This window comes from Eulemur rufifrons, chromosome 5 (assembly GCF_041146395.1).
Source record: "Eulemur rufifrons isolate Redbay chromosome 5, OSU_ERuf_1, whole genome shotgun sequence".
Lineage (NCBI taxonomy): Eukaryota > Metazoa > Chordata > Mammalia > Primates > Lemuridae > Eulemur > Eulemur rufifrons.
The window spans coordinates 42,345,560-42,366,906 of record NC_090987.1 but is presented as its reverse complement, the minus strand read 5'-3'; the positions used below and the strand labels follow the sequence as shown (position 1 = coordinate 42,366,906).

Here is a 21,347-nt window from a genome sequence, read left to right as displayed (position 1 = left end):
GGGAAGAGAAATAATAACTAAATACAAAAATATGTTAATTTCATGCTATGATACACATTCTAAAGAAAATAAGGCCAAGCTTTCCCGAGTTTGTAAGAGACTCGGGAAAGACTATACACACAAGCTAACTCATCAGTCACTTCAAACTGTACTGATTTCACAAATAAACAAGAATCAAGGAAAACAACTCAATATTGTCTTGTATTTTAATTGACTGCTGATGTTGCTCCCAATGTCCTCAATTCTTTGAGCAGTGGTTGTTGCCCAAAGGCTAATAGTCTTAAGCAAGTTTTTATCTCTACACATTTGTTTGGCTGCTGCAATCACATGCCACCAGTGAACAGCTTTCTCTGCTTGGCTAACAAGTAAGCCACTCATAAACTTACAGAATATTGCAGCCTCGTTTTCCTTTATTTTTGTGGAGAAATTCTACTGGGATGAGATATTCCATTTTAAATTTTCTAATTTTACAACTGTTGCTATACTATGAGTTGGGAAGACTATGATGAATGCTTGGTCTGATAATGTCCAATGTATACTGTACTCTTTTAGTATAGCTATACTGTCAATGCTAACAAAAGCAATGCTGTGCCATCTAACTTGATAAAATAATCCACATTCCACTGTGCCTCAAAAGGACATTTGAAATACACCTTTCTCCTCCCATTTTGACACAATGGGTATGCACTGATAATTTAAAAAATAAATGTGTTATGGTGATACACATGGCACTCAAAACTGTCGAGCTGTAACTGCATCACTGTGATCTACACTGTGCTGAGCAGCAGTGTGAAACGGGAGCAGGTATGATCTCTGTTGCAGCTACTCAACTCAGCTGTTGCAGCACAAAAGCAGCCATAGACAATAAATTTTTTAAAGTGTGGCAATGTCCCAATAAAACTTTATGGTGTTAAAAAAAAAAAAAAAGAACTTTATGGTGTTGCAATTTGAATGTCATATAATTTCACACAACGTATTATTTTTCTTTTGACTTTTTTTAATCGTTAAAAAAATATAAAAACTCTTCTTAGCTCATAAGCCATAAAGAAACAGGTAGTGGGTCAGAATTGGCCTGTGGGCTATAGTTTGCCAACTCCTGCTCTAATAAAACCCAGCTCCCCTCTGAAGACACTGCTTTGCCTGCAGCACTCAAGTGGTGACCTGGTCTCCCATAGGCCTTAGACTACTGGCCCTGAAAGTGGGACGGGGGTGAACTCCACTGCCATCTCCACATCCACACACTTACATCTGTCAACTCTGATTTTCGTTGTATTAGGTTATATCTCCCACTTACCTCTCGTTATTGCTATAATCTACTGACCCTCAAGTTACCACATTTCACTGCTAGACAATTTTAGTTCCTGGTTTAATGAACTTCTCTCCAATATTCTCCTATCTTAATACTTAATGATTTTAATATACGCATAGATAATATTTCCAATACCCCAGTCTCTCAATACCTATACTTCTCTCTTTCAATGATCTTGTCCTCCACCTTATCTCGGCCACTCATTTCCATGGTCACATACTAGCCCTTGTTATTACTAGTTATTATAATCTTCCCATAATTTCAATTTCAAACCTTATACCCTATAAGTACTCCCTTAGCTTTCCTGCTTAGTCTCTCTAATAGCTTAACTCCAACAATCAATCCCCAACCCCACCAGGACCTCCAATCCATTGATCCTACCCCATTCATACTGTCCCTCATTGCACCAATAGCCTCTTTCCTAACTACTCAGTTTAAATTATACTGTCAATTATTACACTCACTCCCTTGCCTATATCTTAAATGCCTTGAGCTTTCTTCTGCTTCACTTGAGTTTGACAAAACCACAATGCTAGTTAAATTCAGCACCCATGCAACTGAATATCCCTGAATAAATACATAAAATCACATTAATCCTATTTTAAATTCATAATCACAAACATCAACCTGGCCCTTAATTCTACTTGGCAATCATATATTTCTAGTCTATTCACTCTCCCACTCTCTTGAAGATCATATTTTACATTTTCTTCTCTCTTCTCATACCTCCCACCCTGATCCTCATTTGCAGTTAATGATCTTTTTGGTTATTACACTGGAACAAATGAAATAATTAGAAGAAAACTGCCACTGACTTATATCACATATACACTCAACTTCCAGCATGTGCATTCATATATTTGGTCTTTTCACCTTTTCCTATAGGAGAATACTCCGAAGTCATTCCCTCCACCCGTGTACTAGATGTCATCCTTTTTCATTACCGTATTTCAAGGACACTGCTGCTCTTGTAATTCTCCTCTCTCTCTCTCTCTCTCTCTCTCTCTCTCGTATCACTAAGCTTTCCCTTGCCTAACTGGATCCCATCATGCTGTTTTCTTTCCCATCTTAAACAAAAAAATCTTTTGATCCCATTTCTCTCACTAGCTATTGCCCCATTACTCAACTCCCCACTGCAGCAAAATTCCTCAAACATTCTCTATACTTTTTGTTCCTACATATTTCCCCCCATTTGCTCTTAAACCCATTTCAGGTGGGCCATACCTTTCTATAAAAACTACTTGTAAAAGTCACAAATAAGCACCATGTTGCTAAATCCATGACCAATTCTCAGTCTTCATCTTGATATATCAGCAGCTTTGACACAGCTTGATCCCTCTCTCCTGGTATACATTCTTTACTTGACTTCCAAGACACCACATTCTTTCAACAATACTGAGGTGTTTTATTTTTTCTCAACTTCAATAGTTACTTCTTAGTTGCCTTTGCTAGTTCCTTCTCTTCTCTCATATTTCTCAACATGGGAGCATCCCAAGGCTCAGTCCTTGATGGTGTTTTCTTCTCTATCTACACTCACTTTTTTTTTTTTTTTTTTTTTAAAGAGACAGGGACTTGCTCTATCACCCAGACTGGAATGCAGTGGCGCCATCATAGCTCACTCAAAACTCCTCAAACTCCTGGGCTCAAGCAATCCTCCCACCTCAGCCTCCTGAATAGGTAGGAATGCAGGCACACGCCACCAGGTCTAGCTAATTTTTTTTTTTTTTTTTTTTAAGAAATGGGACTTGCTATGGTGCCTCGGCTGGACTTGAACTCCTGGCCTCAAGCAATCCTCCCACCTCAGCTTCCCAAAGTGCTGGGATTACAAGCATGAGCCACAGCACCTGGCCAACAATCATATCTTTGGTGGACTTTAAATATCATCTACACATCAATTCCCAAATTTTTATGTCTAGTCCAGATGTCTCTCTTAAACTGTAGACTTACATATTCAATTGCTTTCAAAATATATCCTCCTGGGTAACAGACATCTCAAACTTAGTGTGCCCAAAACTGAAGAGATAGTTTCACCCAAAACCTATACTTATGACTCTCACATTTCAGCTGATGGCTCAATCTTGCTCAGGGCAATAACCTAGGGGGCATTCTTGACTCCCTTTTTTCTTACAATCTACATCCAATCTTTCAGGAAAATATGTTGGCTCCCTCTTTGAAATATATCTGGAATCTGATAACTTCTCACTGGCTATACTGCTACCATGCATCATCTCTTCCTTGGATTACTGAAATAGCCTCTTAACTGATTTCCCTGTGTCTATCTCCTTGCCTCTCTATAGTTTATTATCAACACAGGATGACATTCTTAAAACACAAGTCAGATCATGTCACTTCTCTGCTCAAAAAACTCTCTAATGTTTTGCCATCTCACCCAGAGCAAAAGCCCAGGATTTTACAATGGCCTACAAGACTCTACATGACCTAGTCTCCCTATTTCTTACTCTCTGATATCATCCCACAATTCTCTCCCTGGCTTAACCTTCTCCAGCCACACTGGCTTCCTTGCTACCTCTCAAACAGGCCAGGTACACTCCTCCCTTCAAGCCTTTGCACTGGCTGCTCCTCTGTATGCCACTCTCTTCCCTCAAACATCGACATGGCTAACTCCCTCAGCTACTTTGACTCTTTTCCCAAATGTCACCTTTAATGAGGCCTACCCTAGCCACCCTGTCTAAAACTGCAAACTTTTCAGAACTTCCAATCTTTCTTATAGTATTATATCTTTTCCCATAGCAAATATCAACCTCTTTGTTATTCAGAGAATTACTGTTTCATGCAAAATAGTACTTGCAAAATTATAAATTTGAAGCCCTCAGTCACTCTAAAACCTCTGAATAGGACTGTGTGGCCATCTGGACCCTTTTACCAATTTTCGAATCATCAACTATGTTGAGACAGGTGATGCCAGCAGAAAGCTAAGATTCAGAGAAGTGAGCCATTACTATAAAACATATTAAGCAAGAAATGAAATGAGCAAAACTGAGTCATAAGTAGGAACTATAAGTCTTGACAACCACGAATTAGCTGACCATTCTTTAAATACTCACAAGTTATCAAAAGGGGAAGTGCTAAAATGCTAAGAATTTATAGCTTCCAGGTTACTAAAAATTCAATGATTTATCATAAGAGTCTTTTTAAAATTATACTTTATACCTACTAAATTTTACTTTTAGGAATTTTTCCTCAGGAAATTATTATAGATACGATGTGGGACCAAGATTTCTACAATAACATGTTTAAAATTTTAAAGAGTAAATAATTTCATACATATGATGGTATATTAGGCAACATTTAAAATTGTGTTGTTAATTATTTAATTACATAGAATGATGTTCAGCACACAATCTTGAGCAAAGAAATAAACTGCACATAGTCTATGAACTCAATTTTCTAAAAACATAAATATATACTGATGGATAGGAAAAAAGACCAGAAGGAAATATGCCAAAAGAATAAATGCTGTCATCTTTGAGCGTGATAGATTTACAGATTATTTTGTCACGTTTTCTGTATATTTGAAGTTTTCTACAATGATCATACTGCTTTTCTAATGAGAAAAAGATATATTTTGCCTAGCCTAATATCCTAGACTATATTAATAAAATGCACCATTATTCTGTGTACCACTATAGGACTGTAAGACACATTCCAATTTCAGAAATGTTTAGAAGAGTTTTTTTTAAAAAATGTCTTAAGAGGCTGGGCATGATGGACCATTCCTGTAATCCCAGCACTCTGAGAGGAAAAGGTGGCAGGATCGCTTAGCCCAGGAGTTCAAGACCAGCCTGGGCAACATAGCAAGATTCTGTCTCTACAAAAAAATAAAAAATTTAGCCAGGAGTGGTGGCACACACCTGTAATACCAGCTATTTAGGAGGCTGAGACAGGAGGAACACTGGAGCCTGGAAGTGGGAGGTTACAGTGAGTTATGATCACGTTACTGTACTCCAGCCTGGGCAACAAGGCAGGACCCTGACTCTTAATAAAAAAAAAAGTCAGAACAGATAAAATATGGCCGGGCGTGGTGGCTCACGCCTGTAATCTTAGCACTCTGGGAGGCCGAGGCGGGAGGATCGCTCAAGGTCAGGAGTTCGAGACCAGCCTGAGCAAGAGTGTGACCCCGTCTCTACTAAAAATAGAAAGAAATTACCTGGACAACTAAAACTGCATATAGAAAAAATTAGCTGGGCATGGTGGCACATGCCTGTAGTCCCAGCTACTTGGGAGGCTGAGGCAGAAGGATTGCTTGTGTCCGGGAGTTTGAGGCTATTGTGAGTTAGGCTGACGCCATGGCACTCTAGCCCGGGCAACAGAGCAAGACTCTGTCTCCAAAAAAAAAAAAAAAAAAAAAAAGAATAGATAAAATATGGTAATAAAAGTTATGCACCATATACTATTTAACGAAAATACTGCTACTGTGCCTAAAGAAGCCCAGAGTACCAAGCATACCATCAGAGTAGTCAAAGCAGCCCTAACAAGCTCTAAAATTATCTAAACTTATCTGAAAAGTTCACAAGAATGTTAATATGATTGTTTTAATGTAAAAAGTTATCTTCTACCCAAATCTTCAAATAAAATCAAGCTCCAGGAAAAGGTGCCATGTTCTGACGGTGCATGGGCATGCACATACACCCACTCACACACATACAGAGTAATCCAGTTCGATAAAAAAACACATCAGAAAAAAAAAAAGATCCAGAATCCTAAATTCAAAATTCTTCAGCATGGCATCAAAGAGCATCTTGATCTTGTTAGTGACTCTCTAATCTTACATTTTTAGTTACTCCTTCCAACAATGCTCTAGCAATGCCTACTTAATTATGATTGCCCACTTAAGTCATGCTGTTTCACATCTCTGTGCCTATGCAGATGTTGATCACCAGTGTAAAATGACTTTCTCCACTACCTTACTTGACCAGGTTACTATGAAACAAGATCTAATCTTGCGTCTCCTCAGCCATTCCTCATCACCTCAGTAGAGGTAATAACTTCCTCTTCTGGGGCACCACTATTTCCCTATATTTTACCTATTCATCTGAACTGGAATTGTTTATAATACAGGTCTGTTTCTTCTATTAGATTGTACGCCTCCATAATCCTTCAGTATAAAGACTATATTTATACTCAATGATGCTCCTGAAACATTAAAAACACTTAATGATAGTATTTACAAATGGAGACAAACACTTATATGCAGCTCTTATCTATTCAGGAACAAAAGAAAAGCCACATATATTTACTCCAAAGTAATAAAAGTGTATATTTAAAAATGAATCTTGGGTTTCTCAAAACATTAAATGTAGAATTACCATATTATCCAGCAATTCCACTTATAGGTATCTATGCAAGGAAAATGAAAATGTATGTCCACAAAAACACTTCTACACAAATTTTCATAATAGCATTATTCATAAAAGCCAAAAAGTAGAAACAATTCAAATGTCTATCAACTGATGAGTGGATAAACAAAATGTGGTATATTCATACAATGGAATATTATTAACAATTAAAAAGAATGAAATGCTGATATATGCTACCACACTGATGAAGACTGAACACATTATTCTCAAAGACGACAGTCACAAAAGACCATATATTACATGATTTCATCAATAGGAAATGTCCCTATTGGCAAATCCATAGAGACAGAAAATAGATTAGTGGCTGCCTAGGGCTGGGAGGTTGGGGATAAACGGAGACTGACCGTTAATGGGCATGAGCTTACTTTATGAGGTGTTGAAAATGTTCTAAAAGTACGCTAATAAGGATTGCACTCTGTAACTATACCCCCCCTCCCAAAAATCTCACTGAATTGTACACTTTAAATGGATGAATTTGACAGTATGTAAACTTAACAAAGCTGTTTTAAAAAAATCAATCTTGAGTTTGGCAACGATTCATACATATAACACCAAAAGCACAATCCATATGGAAATAATTGATAAATTAGACTCTATCAAAATTAAAACTTTTGCTCAGTAAAAAAACACTATTAAGAGATGAAAACTGACAATAGCAAATGCTGGCAAAGGATGCAGAACAGAAACTCTCATTCATTCTTAGTGGGAATGGAAATGGAATAGCTACTATGGAAAACAGTTTGTCAGTTTCTTAATAAGTTAAACCTATACTTAGCAAACAACCTAGTAATCCCACTTCTGGATATTTAGGTATTTACCCAAATGAGTTGAAAACTATGTTCATGCAAAAACCTGTATATAAGTATTTATAGCAGATTTATTCATAATTGCAAAAACTGGAAATAACGAGTATGTTCCTCAATAGATGAATGGACACACCAAGATATATCCATATAATAGAATACTGCTTTGCAATTACAAAAAAAAGGAACAAGCTACTAATTCACACAACAATGCTGATGAAATTTAACTGCATTTTTGCAAAGTGAAAGACTCAAAAGGCTACATATCATATGATTCCATTTTATGACATTCTGGAAAGGCAAAACTATAGGGGCAGAAAAACAGATTAGTGTTTCCCAGGAATGAGGGGTTAAGGAACTATTCTGTATGGTATTGAAGTGTTGGATACAAAACCATGTATTAATATTTGTTAAGACCCATAGAATTGTTTATACTTTAAAGTATGCAAATAAAAAAATCAGTTAATATGCTGGGGGAACCCAGGATAGAACCCAGACTCTAACAAATGACTCTAACTGAATGACAAACATATGGCATATCCTCACTGAAGATGGTGGCTAAAAAAGAAACTGACCTAAGTAATTTTGGAAAACAGTGTTTTGGCTGGAAATTGAAAGGCTAAAGACAAAAAAGTTACAAAGACATGTACTCCAGTTAGTAAATCTATTTCTCACAGGGAGTATGAGTTATTTCATGTGTATGTTACTTAATATATTACAGATAACCTAGGTTTTCTCACCATCAGCAAGTTACAAATAAGCAAGGGGGAAGGCTAGAATGAACCTGTGGTGCTAGATTAGAGCTGGTGATATCAGTATAAACACATTTACTTTAACATGTATATAGATACAGAAATAATTAAAGATATGCACATATATACATGGGTTTAGTACACAGACATATATTTCCTCTGTCAGCTGAGAGGGCCTTGAAGCAGTGAAACCCCAGTAGCAATAAGCATACCCAGCACCAAGATCTTGGTCTCTAAATATCATTCTCCAATAAAAGGGACAAGGGCTTCTCGGAAAAATGGCTGATCTTAGGGCCAGGAGGGAAAACATTAATACAAGATGAGCTTGGAGTATATTGTAATGTCAAAAAGTAAAGAAGTGCTCTCTATTTTTTTTTTTTTTTAAATGAGGACATGTCAAAAGAACACAGGAGCACAAGGTTCAACCTGAAAGAGCTCCCAAATGGGCAAAATGGAAACAATTTAACCAACAAAATAAATAATGCACTATTAGATTACGACTCAAAGTATAAAATAAGCGTATGTAGTCTGTACTGATATAAATCAATGATTGAGTTAATAAATAAATGGGGGAAAGGGGTCAAATTTTCCATATAAAATTCCAAATGATATATGTAATTAGTTCCCCCTCCAGGAGATAGAGCTTATCTATTGAGCTTGGGCTGGACTAGTAACTTGCTTCCAATAAATAAAATATGGGAAGGGAAAATGTTAACTTTCCAGTGGACAAACCTGGCAGACACAACCTTAAACCAAGTGATAAAACTTTACAGCACCAGTGATGTTCCTCAATGTAGGATGGGGTCACATTCTAAAAAACTCATCATAAAGTTGAACAATTTTAGTCAAACCATCTGACACCATCTGTACTTTTTAGATTTCTAACATGTCAGCATTTAACCTCTAATACATTTAACAAACATTTATTGAGTACCTAATATGTTGTCAGGTTTAGCAGTAAAAATATAAATGCCCCTACTCTCATGGCATTTAAAATCTACTGACAGCGGAAGGAGGAGAAGAGAAGAGGAATGGATATTGCCTTAGTCTGTTTTCTGCTGCTGTAACAGAATACCACAGATTGGGAAATTTATAAAGAAAAGTTTATTTGGCTCATGGTTTTGGAGGTTGAGAAGTCCAAGAACATGGTGCCAGGGCATCTGGCAAGGGTCATCAAGTGGTGAACAGGAGGAAGGGCAAGAGCATACATGCAAGAGAGATCTTGCTTTTCTAAGTAACCCACTCTGGGATAATAGCATTAATTCACTCATGAGGATGGAGCCCCATGACCTAATTACTTCTTAAAGGCCCACATCTTAATACATTGGTGATTAAATTTCAAAATCAGTTTTGGTGGGGACATTCAAATCATAGCAGATACTAATCAAATCATCATATAATCTGTAATAAATGTACATGATGCCATGAAAGTACACACTCAGCGTATCAGATCTATGATACCTAGATAACCAGAGTTGGGAAAGGAAAGGGAAGGCTTATGTGAAATTTAAAGGGTGACTCTTTCAAGTTGGGTGAGGTTGCAAAGAATTCCAGAGAGAGGAAAATAACATCTAAAAAGTCTTATAGAAAGGATATCATGGTACTTTCCAGGAAATAAATGTGAGCTGTGTTGCCAATGTATAAGGAAACAAGGAGGAAGGGCATACAGTTAAGAATGTAACCGGAAAGTACACACAGCACTAACTTTAAAAAATCCACTGAAAGGCTGGGAATAGGGTTTGACTTAAATTTCCAATTAAAAAAGAATCCTTTGGGCGAGGCTTGGTGGCTCATGTCTATAAACCTAGCACTCTGGGCAGCCGAGGCAGGAGGATGGCTTGAGCTTAGGACATCCTTCACTTGGAATCAGCATTAATAGGACTTGACTTTTCTATAAATTTGATTAAATTTCCTAAGCTTGGAGCACATGTCTAACTGTGCCCAGCATTCCTTTCCTTCATTTATATAAATTCTTAGCAATGTGTACAGACATATTTGGTTGCCATATTTGGGGATAGTAGGTTGGGGTATACTACTATGATTACAAAGAAAGAGGCCAGGGATGCTGCTAAACATCCTACAATGCAAAGAATAGCTTTGCAACAAAGTCAAAAGGGCAACTCTTGAGCAACGCTGGTCTAAAGTGAACTGAGGCCGGGCGCGGTGGCTCACGCCTGTAATCCTAGCACTCTGGGAGGCCGAGGCGGGAGGATCCCTCGAGGTCAGGAGTTCGAGACCAGCCTGAGCAAGAGCGAGACCCCGTCTCTACTAAAAATAGAAAGAAATTATATGGACAACTAAAAATATATACAGAAAAAAATTAGCCGGGCATGGTGGCGCATGCCTGTAGTCCCAGCTATTCGGGAGGCTGAGGCAGGAGGATCGCTTGAGCCCAGGAGTTTGAGGTTGCTGTGAGCAAGGCTGATGCCATGGCACTCACTCTAGCCCAGGCAAGAGAGTGAGACGCTGTCTCAAAAAAATAAATAAATAAATAAATAAAAAAAAATAAAGTGAACTGAATGCTTTGCCTTGAGGTCTTTGTCACATCCAAATGCTAACCAATTCAGCCTTTTTGATCACAATTAAATCCTGAAAAGTAATTACTCTCATTACTTTCTCAATAAATAATTATATTATTGCCAAAGCAAAAAAAAAAAAAAAATACCAACTGTTCTGTATGCTTGTCTAAGCAGACAGCTGCTGCACCATCACTACCATACCTATTATGCTACTTCTGTAATCTAAACTACCATAAAATATTTCTGGCTTTATTTTTTTAATTCCAAACAAATGCTCTCTATTGTATTTATACTATCAGGTTCATAAATTTTATTCATTCATTCCTCTTCCATTACCTTCTTTTAGACTGTTAAGGTTTGTTTGATAAGCATGCTTTTCTATTAACGTATTATAATTATGAATCTTATAGCCCAAAGTTTCTGTGACATCCATAATGCTTTATAAGCATATACAATCATAATCATAATATACAATCATAATTAAAATTCCCCCTCTCCTCTTCCCAGTGCTTCCACTCCCAACATGTTTCTTCAAAACTATGACTAACTCTCACCATGATAGCTTCATTTTATCTGGGTATCTCTCTAACCTCTACTAAAGTTCACCTTAAAAATGTTTTTATCAGGTATGTAGGGCTGATAAACATTTTCTTTGTAGTCCTCATTATTCAGGTATCATACACAAGAGTTTAGAAAAGCAAATCTTTATGTTTACCTAATTATTCAGTCAAATAGTCACAGATTCTACTTTCCTTTTTAGTTTCCACACAATCCTTAACACAAAGAGATGAAATTTAACAGGCCGAAATACAGTTAGGCTAATGATTTAAAATGATATGTGAAGCTTACGTTAGTAAGAAGTTAAGCTTGCATTCTTTAAAGACAAAGGATTTAGCCTATATTCCAGATGCATTCTTAGATTAATATGTCTGATATATGTCAGCAAAAAGTAATTTGAAACAAAACATTTATCTTTAATAATTTTAATGTACTCACTGATGAAAGCTATGAATATTCATATAAAAGAATTTCAGTAGTATGTAAAATACTAATCTTTGAAAATCTATTACTATTACATAAACATAGTATTAGGAAATAAAAGAGAATATATTAGAAAAATAAATTTATTTACATTTATAATTCACCTTGATTTTGTTCAAGTTTTCTTATTTTATTATGATTTCTTGGTTGCCATGTATGTAGTCTTCCTTTAAAAGTTTACGTACATAGAACTGGGTTATTTTTTCTCAAAATAACACATTGCTTTAGAATTATGTTGATTACTAAATGAGCATTAAACTTCATGTTTTTTTTAAAGTTCAGTTTATTAATGTACAATTAACAGAGAGCAAATGATCCTTTTTATATGTAGGTTTCAATGAGTTTTGACCAACACATACACTTGCGTAATTACCACCACAAAGAAGTTACAGAATCCCCAAATTTCTTCATGCCCTGTACTCTTACCCAGATGCTGGCAACCTCTTATATGATTTTTATCTCAAAAGTTTTGCATTTCCAATGTCCTATAAACAGAATCATACAGCATGTAGCCTTTTGTGTCTGGCTTCACTTGACAAAATGCTTCTGAGGTTTACTGAAGTTGTTGCACATATCAGTAATTTATTCCTTTTTATTACTGAATAGCATCCCATTATGTGGCTATACCACAATTTGTTATCCATTGACTAGTTGATGGGCACCTGAGTTGTTTCTAGTTTTCAGCAATTATAAATAAAGCTGCCTTAAACATTATAATACAGGTCTTTGTGTGGACATAATCTCATTTCTTTTCAATAAATACCTAGGAGTGGGATTTCTGGGTCATATGGTTAAGTGCATGTCTCACTATAAGAAACTGCCAAACTGTTTTCCAAAGAGCCTCACCATTTATTAATATAACCAACCAGCAATGTATCAGAGTTCCAGCTATTCCACGTTTCCATAAATATTTTATATTGTCAGTTTTAATCATTCTAATAGAAGCATACCAGTATCTTATTTTGGCCATAATTTGCAACTTCCTGATGACTAATCATGTTGAGCAGTTTTTCATGTGCTTATTGGCCATTTCTACATCTTTTTTGGAGAAATGTCTATTCAAATCCTTTACTCATTTTTAAAGTGAGTTATTTGTCTTTTTGAGTTGTAGGACTTCTTTATATATTCTAGATACAAGTCCTTTATCAGATATGTGATTTGCTAATGTGTTCTCCCATTTTGTGGATTGTCTTTTTATTCTCAATAATGTCCTTTGAAGCACAAATAAGTTTTATATTTTGATGATGTCTAATTTATCTATTCTTCTTTTGTTGCTTGTGCTTTTGGTATTACATCTAAGAAACAATTACCTAATCCAAAGTTACAAAAATTAAGAGTTTTACAGTTTTAGCTCTTACATTCTGAGTTAATTTATATATATATATGTATATATATATATATATATATATATGAGGTAGGAGTCCACATTCATTCTTTTGCATATGGATGTCCAGTTGTCTGAGCACCATGTATTGAAAACACTATTTTTTTCTTTTCACATGCTTTGCAACTATTTTCCCCACCCTATAAGCTTATCTTTTCATTTTCTTAAGAGTGTCTTCTGAAGAGGAAAAGTTTTTAATGTTGATGAAATCTAATTCATCATTAAAAAAATTAGTTTGTATTGTGTCCCATCTAAGAAATACTTGCCTAACCAAAGTCACAAATATTTTCTGGAAGTGTTATTGTTTTAGCACTTATACTTTGAGTTAATTTTTGTACACAATGCAAAGTAAAGCTTACATTGAATTACTTTGTCACCTTTGTTGCAAATCAAATTGACCATATACATGTACGTATGGGTCTATTTCTAGACTCTTTTTTTCTCTTCCACTCATCTATGTATTTATTCTTCTTTTTTTTTTTTTTTTTTTTTGAGACAGAGTCTCGCTCTTTTGCCCTGGCTAGAGTGCCGTGGCATCAGCCTAGCTCACACCAACCTCAAACTCCTGGGCTCAAGCAATCCTTCTGCCTCAGCCTCCCAAATAGCTGGGACTACAGGTATGTGCCATCATGCCCAGCTAACTTTTTCTATATATTTTTAGTTGTCCAGCTAACTTCTTTCTTAAATAGAGACGGGGGTCTCGCTCTTGCTCAGGCTGGTCTCGAACTCCTAACCTCGAGCAATCCTCTGGCCTCGGTCTTCCAGAGTGCTAGGATTACAGGCGTGAGCCACCACACCCAGCCTATGTATTCATTCTTTCATCAAGACTATATTGTCTTGAATTTGACCTTAATGCTCCAACTTTGCTCTTATTTTTCAAAATTGATTTGGCTGTTCCAGGACCTTCACAATTCTGTATCAATTTCAGAAGTGGTCATTTCATACAAAAATGCCTGCTAAGGGTTTTGAAAATATAGGAACTCTACATAACAATTAATTTAGGGAATCTTGACAATTAAATATTGAATAGCCCAATCCATGAACATTAAATCTCTTTTGTTTTTAGACATTCTTTAATTTCTGCCTGCAACACTGGTACAGTTTTCAGTATACAGGTCTTACACATATTTTGTCAGATTTAACCCTGAATTTTTCATGTTTTTATTGGTATTGTAAATGGTCCTATATTTGTTATAATGTCAATTTCTAATTGCTTGTTAGATATTAATTTTCTAACTTGCAACCACGTTGAACGTACTTATTAGTTCTTGTGGCTTTTTTGTAGAAACCTGAGGATTTTCTTATATGGAAAAACATGCTGTCTCAAGAAAGTTTTACTTCTTCTATTTCAATCTATATGGCTTTTTCTTATTTACCATAATGCACTGGCTTGAACTTCTAGGACAATGTTGAATAAAAGTGGTGAAAGAGGACAGATTTGCCTTTGCCAATTTTAGAGGAAAAGCATTTAGTTTTACACAATTAAATACAATCTGAACTGTAGGTTTCTTGTAGATTACCTTTATCAGGGTAAGGAAGTTTCCTTCAGTTTCTAGTTTGAAGAAAGATATTTTTAAATTATGAATGGATATTGAATTTTATCAAATGCTTTTTTTGCATCTAAGATACTATGAATTTCCTTTTCTAGTATATTAATATGGTAAATTAAATTAATTGATTTTTGAACCTTATACTAACTTTATAATCCTGGCATAAACCCTCCTTGGTCATGATTTTTACCTATTGCCACATTTGATTTGCTAAAATGTTGTTATAATAGTCTCTTTATTTTTCTCCAATTTAAAATTTAAACTACACAAGTTTACAAGTTAAAAGTTTACTTTAGATTTATACTTCCATTTTATTTTATTTATTTCTACTGAAGCTGTCAATGTTCCTATTTACAAAATGTGACATACAGGTGTAAATAATATTAGGAAACCAAAAAAAGGCATAGCAAAAAGAATAATACATTAAGGAAACATGCGTTTCAATTTTTGCTACCCTACTTTACAAAATCTTTCTCTCTCATGCGCACGTGCACACACACACACACACACACACACCCAGCTCCCCCCACCCACCACCCCCGCCAGCCTTTGCACTAATGAGCATTTACCCTTCATCATAAGAGAAATAGGCAAGTCTCTCCATTTTTTTAGTTCTTTCACTATACTGTCAAGTAGGAAGGCAAGCGAATGTAAACACTAATAAAATTTTGTTGCTATTTCAGTAGGATGTGAGAAATTAACTTTTATACTTAAAAGGTTCTCAATTCAGAATCTGGTGCCATATTCCAAAATAAAATTAAGACTGAATAATTATTTTTTTAAAAAAGAAAAAAGCTAAAAGAACATAAAATTGACAAGTAAAATTCTGAGGTAAGATTTCAAAGTGTAGAAATGGTAAAAAGAAATTACAAAGTAAAAAGATATGACTTTTAGAAAAATAAAACCTTTCTAATAAAATATATGTAACCAAAATTGAAAGATAACAGCAAAAAACCAACCCAATTTAAATGTATCAATATTTATGGTTTAGGAACAGAAATAAGAAAAGGGGGTAGGGAGGATTTTATAATCTAAATCTTAGTATCGATGCTTTAAGATTAAAAGTGTAAAACTATTTTAATATATTATTTAATTAAATTTTAGAATATCAAAATCCAAAGAGGAATTTTTTAAAAAGAACATCTATAAATCTTAAGATAGCTTTCATGGAGAAAAATTCCCATATCTCAGCAGTAGGAAGGCTTTACATATGCAATCTATTCTTATTTGCTGGTTTCAAAATATAATAGTCAATTCATTTATAAAAGAAAAATAGAGAACAAATACAACAGTATTGAAACTCAACATGCATGGGTATATATACGTATTTTGTGTTAGCTATTTATTTTTCATCCTTTTCTCTTCAAAATATTTTGTAGATTCTCCTGATAGACATCCAAACTGGCTAATAAACTTTCTTTCACATTTCCTACTAATTTTATGTAGGAATTACTGATGAAAAACCAAAAAGTAAACAGAGGGGGGGACAAAAAGGAAGGGTTTGAATGATCTAACTCAATATGCAGTCTGTTACAAACCTCCACAAAAAATTACTTACATCTGCTTAAAAAGTTGTCAATATTTTTGTTTTTTCTTAAGGCAGGAAAATCCAAATCATATACCAAAGCATCCAATCCATCCTAAAGAAACAAACAGACAGTTAGTTTTTTGGCTCACATTATGATCACTTTACTTTTTTACAAGTAAAGAATAAAACATTCTGTAATATTTAATTTCCCCTCTCTAACACATCTTATGTACAGTTAACACCTCTCCAAGGTTACAACAGTGGTGGAAGAAGAGTTGTTTTTATTTCATACGTAGATTTTTTTACTTTCTAAATCTGCCAGGCACAGGAGCAGGAAAATCACCACAGACTGGCCAAAAGTGATTTCAATTCATGCATTTTCCCCTCAGAAAAGCATGAAATTTTATTTCTCATTTCCCCTTACTACTGCATTTATCTTCATTTCACAGATACTCATCCAGAAACCTAGATTTGTGTCTACAGATATTTCACAAGGTAACAGCTAAATAATAGGTAATAAACATGAAGTTTAAAATAAATTCTCCAATATCACAAATGTAAGTCATGTACATTTTTAATTATAAAAATGTATTGGTTTTTCATAGGGTCCTCTTTCTTTCTTTGAGACACTTTCTAGGGCAACCAGTAGTAGTAAAGGATAAACAGGAGCTTTTTTGCTGTTAAGTAGATATTTATTATCTCAACAAGTTCAGGGCAATGTCAAGGCATATCAATCAGTGCTGAAGTGGGAAGGCATCTATCTACTCAGACTGTATCTTGCCATATGACAAGAGCAAGAGGAACATTCATATAATACTAAGCAATCTTCATTACTAAGTGTCACTCTTTCGTAAATACTGTTTCTATTACTGTAGCAGCACAGCACTATGAAGAAGAATGATTTTTTTTTTATTGCTCCCTCCCCTCCCCCGAAGAATGATTTTTGAGTCATGCTTGATAATGTAATAAATTCCAGGTGGGTCTAAAGAGTCAATCATGAAAAAAAAATCAAGGAAAAGCATTTTTAAAAATAATATATTTACATGTTACTGTCGGGAGGACAAGTCACATAACCTTTCTAAGCCTCAGTTTTCTTTTTTATAAAATGAGGATAACGACTACCCAGCTATAACTCATAACAGATTTGTGAATATAAAATGAGTTAAGTTTGTAAAGTGTTTGGTCCTTAATAGTCCCACTTCCCTCTCTTTCTTGTATTTCTGTCACTGACATTTGAAAGCTCTACAAGGTAGTCTCCATATTGATAGGAACAACATAAACAGAAAATAGACATCTTAGTCATGTGGGCATAAAACCATAAGAGTAATTCTCAGGTAACAATGTTAAATCCTTTCTCAATGCAGGAGTCTCAAGTACCTTTTTTTTTTTTTTTTTAACATAATGGGCATCTGACTTTTGCATGACTATAGTACTCAGTCATGCATTGTGGGCCAAGCACAGTGGTTCACACCTGCAATCCCAGTGCTTTGGGAGGTGGAGGTAGAGAATTGCTTGAGGCCAGGAGTTCAAGACCCCATCTCCACAAAAAATTAAAAAATTAGCTGGATAGGGTGGCACGCGCCTCTGGTCCCAGCTACTCGGGAGGCTGCAGTGGGAGGATCCCTTGAGTACAGGAGTTCAAGGTTACAGTGAACTATGATAACACCACTGCACTCCAGCCTGGGGGACAGAAGGAGACCCCATTTCAAAAAAAAAAAAAAAAAATCATTCATTTGTTAATGAAAAAACTAGCTGCCTCCACTAATTGCATATGGCCACTAGGTGTTTGGACCTGTCACCATACCCTTTAATTTTACAGTAGCATGGGATGGTGTTTTGCTTTTCAGCATCACTTATGAGCAAAAATTAAGTGCCTTTATCAGACTAATAATATTGGCAAGAAGGTACTCTTCTAGCATAATCTAAATTCTAAAGCACACACCAACTGAAGCTAAGGGGAGTCAAGATACTGGGTGGGGGAGAGGCATGCAGGCTTTCACTTTAATGCAGTGGAGAAACTGCACAATGCAAGGAATGTGTATATCTAACCATAAATTGGGACAAGGAATCCTGACTTTTATTCCATGCTCCAAAGTTCTGCAGAGTAATACAGAATAAGACCTCCTCATTTCCTAAAGCCCATATTCTAGCACTGGGACTCAGAACCTTAATAGAAATTAACATTCCTACCACATGTACTAGTCATCAAATTGGTACTAACTGATTAACACTTGAGTGCTCACATGGAAGTAATATTCATCGCCTGCCAGGCAGGTGGGAGGGCAGTGGAGGGGATCAGTAAATTCATAACGAATGGGTGCGAAGAGCACTGTCTGGGTTTGGGCACGCTTGTAGCTCTGGCTTGGGGGATGAAAAGGCAATATATGTAACCAAAATGTTTGTACCCCCATAATATTCTGAAATTTAAAAAATAAATAAATAAATAAATAAAAGAAATTAACATTCCTCCATGGACAAAAACAGTTCCCGAGGAATGAAAGTCAAAGCATAAAGTCCTACTGTTCCTTCACTTCATTTTATGGTTTACGCATGAAGCAAAGCAACCTTCTACTTTCACACGTCCGTGATATAGCTTAATCATCAATTTAAGAATGCAGAGGAGAGCATATATGACAGGGGCCAACTGATGTAAAAAAAAAAAATTACAATAATAAAATTTTTTGCTACTAATAGTTGGAAACTGGTAGACCAGTTGTAGTAGTTATATTTTTAAAGAAGCTAGTCACATTAAGTATTTTCACATATACACCCAAAGGCAGACATAATTAATTACAAGTGTTAACATTTTATAATAATCTCTAAAGCATGAAAATTTTACATTTCCTGAGAAACACTGATATGGGGGGACAGTTGTGTTACCTCACAAGAGAGATAAGGCAAAAGAAGTGGAAAAAATTATTCAACTGAACACTGCTGCAAACTTTAGTTTTCTGGATAGTTCTGAATTACAAAACTAAGAGTTTCATGTAAAACACCACTTAGGATTAAGTCCATTAGTAAGAACACATGTGTTATAAGGATGGTACACTATCATAAGAAACATTCATCTTTAGGCAAATTTTCAAAATCTTAAATGGTTACTATTCAAAACCTAATAGAAATATTTTTGGAGAAACTACCAAAAAAAAAAAAAATCCATTAAACTATGTTAGCAAAACCAGAGCTTCTGAAAACCAAACTACATCTAAAATAGGCTGACCATTGATACTACAAAAATACTGCTAAATTTTGGTAACAGAAGATGTATCATTTAAATAAAATATTTTTAGTATAAGTAGCAGAATGTTGTTTTAAATAAATTCCTTCACTAAATAAAGAAGTAAGGAATTTCTCAAAATTAAGCATTGATATGAAAATGAAAATAGAATTTCCTTAGGGAATTTTAAAAACCTAATATTAAATACAATTTAAATCTGTTTAACCAGTGTGATGCCCATGTCAATGCTCCCCAGAACAATTCTAGACAAAAAATAATGCTCCCCAGAACAATTATAGTCAAAAATTAAATAAACAGGCCTCACACAGTGGCTTACACCTGTAATGCCACCACTTTGGGAGGCCAAGGTGGGAAGATTGCTTGAGCCCAGCAGTTCAAGAACAGTGTGGGCAATACAGCGAGACTCTGTCTCTACAAAATATAGAAAAATTAGCCAGGAGTGGTGGTACACGCCTGTAGTCCCAGCTACTTGGGAGGCTGAGGTAGGAGGATCACTTGAGTTCAAGGTTACAGTAAGCTATGATCCCACCACTGCACTCCAGCCTTGGCGACAGAGCGAGACCCCATTTATGTGTGTACACACACGCGCGCGCGCAGTGTTTTAAATAATTTAGTACAACAAACAATGGCTCTTCCCAATCAGTCTCCAACCATACCTTTCCAGCCTCATTTTCTCTACATGCATATAGCTAGGCTTGAACCACAGAGTGCTACCAGTCATTTCCCAAATAAGCCATGCTTACTCTACCCCACTGTCTTTATACCTGCTCTATTCTCCAGCTGGAATGTGAACATTTTTATATGCAGACCACCTCAGATGTCCCTTTGTGCTGCCTTGCCCAACCTCCTGAGAGAATGTTAATAGTGACATCCTTTGTGCTTCCCATTATAGAAATCATTGTATTTAATTGCTACATTATAATTATTTATTTATAAATCTCTCTCATCCTCTGTAAGGGAAAAAAATACTTTCTGTTTCTGGACGTTCAGAGGTTAATAGATAGAAAAAGTAAATACAAGATTACCAAGAGTTACACATAGGCACTACATAAAGAAAAGCAAGGGGGAATTCAGAGAATCAGAACAGAATGCTCCAGACTGGGACGGGTAAGAAAAAGGAGGTACAGGAGACAAAGGTGCAAAGACAGGTTAGGGACCGTTCAAGGTATAACATACCAGGCTAAGATATCTTCTGATATCCATTTGGAACCATAGGAATTTGGGGGAGGAAGGAGAATGGCATGACTGGCTTTTATTTTACTGGTCACGATAAAGACAATAAATCAAAAGCAGAAGAGACAGGTGAAAAAGAGAGCAATTAGGAGGATGTATTACTGTGGTAATACAAGCAAAAGAGGATAAAAGACTGAACTAAACAGAGGAAACAAGAATGAGCATTAGAGGCAAAAGGATCTGATGAATAACTGAAAGAGGGCAAGGAAGGGTTAAGAATGATTATATGATTATATATTCTCTAGTTTATGTGAGTAGATAGGAACTTCCAAGACAGAGACTATACTTTGGAGAGAGAAGATAAATGTTTTAGACATTGTAAATTTGAAGTTCCCATGGGACATGATTTTATGAATAACTACATGGCAGCTGAAAATATGAGTACAACAGAGAGTGGGACTGTGATGTAGATCTGGAAGTCATGAGAGCACACTTAAATCCATGAGAACAAATGCAATTACCCAACAAGAAATGAACAAAGAGAGAATACAAAAAAAGTAAAGAGGAGGACTGTGGGAAACAGTGACATTCAAGAGGTAAATAGAGCAAAAATGGTTGAAAAGAACACAGAGAAGAAAAGAAGGAAGATAAAATAGCATCATGAAAGCTGAA

At 35.6% G+C, this 21,347-nt stretch overlaps 1 protein-coding gene across 1 annotated transcript in view; it reads right to left on the bottom strand.

Moving 5' to 3' along the window:
• The window catches only part of ROCK1 (Rho associated coiled-coil containing protein kinase 1), a 140,303-nt gene that overhangs the window by 86,433 nt on the left and 32,523 nt on the right, over positions 1-21,347 (bottom strand). Inside the window, exon 2 of the mRNA XM_069468526.1 lies at positions 16,295-16,376. Coding sequence (XP_069324627.1) covers positions 16,295-16,376 — 82 coding nt within the window. The remainder of the gene's footprint in view (positions 1-16,294; positions 16,377-21,347) is intronic.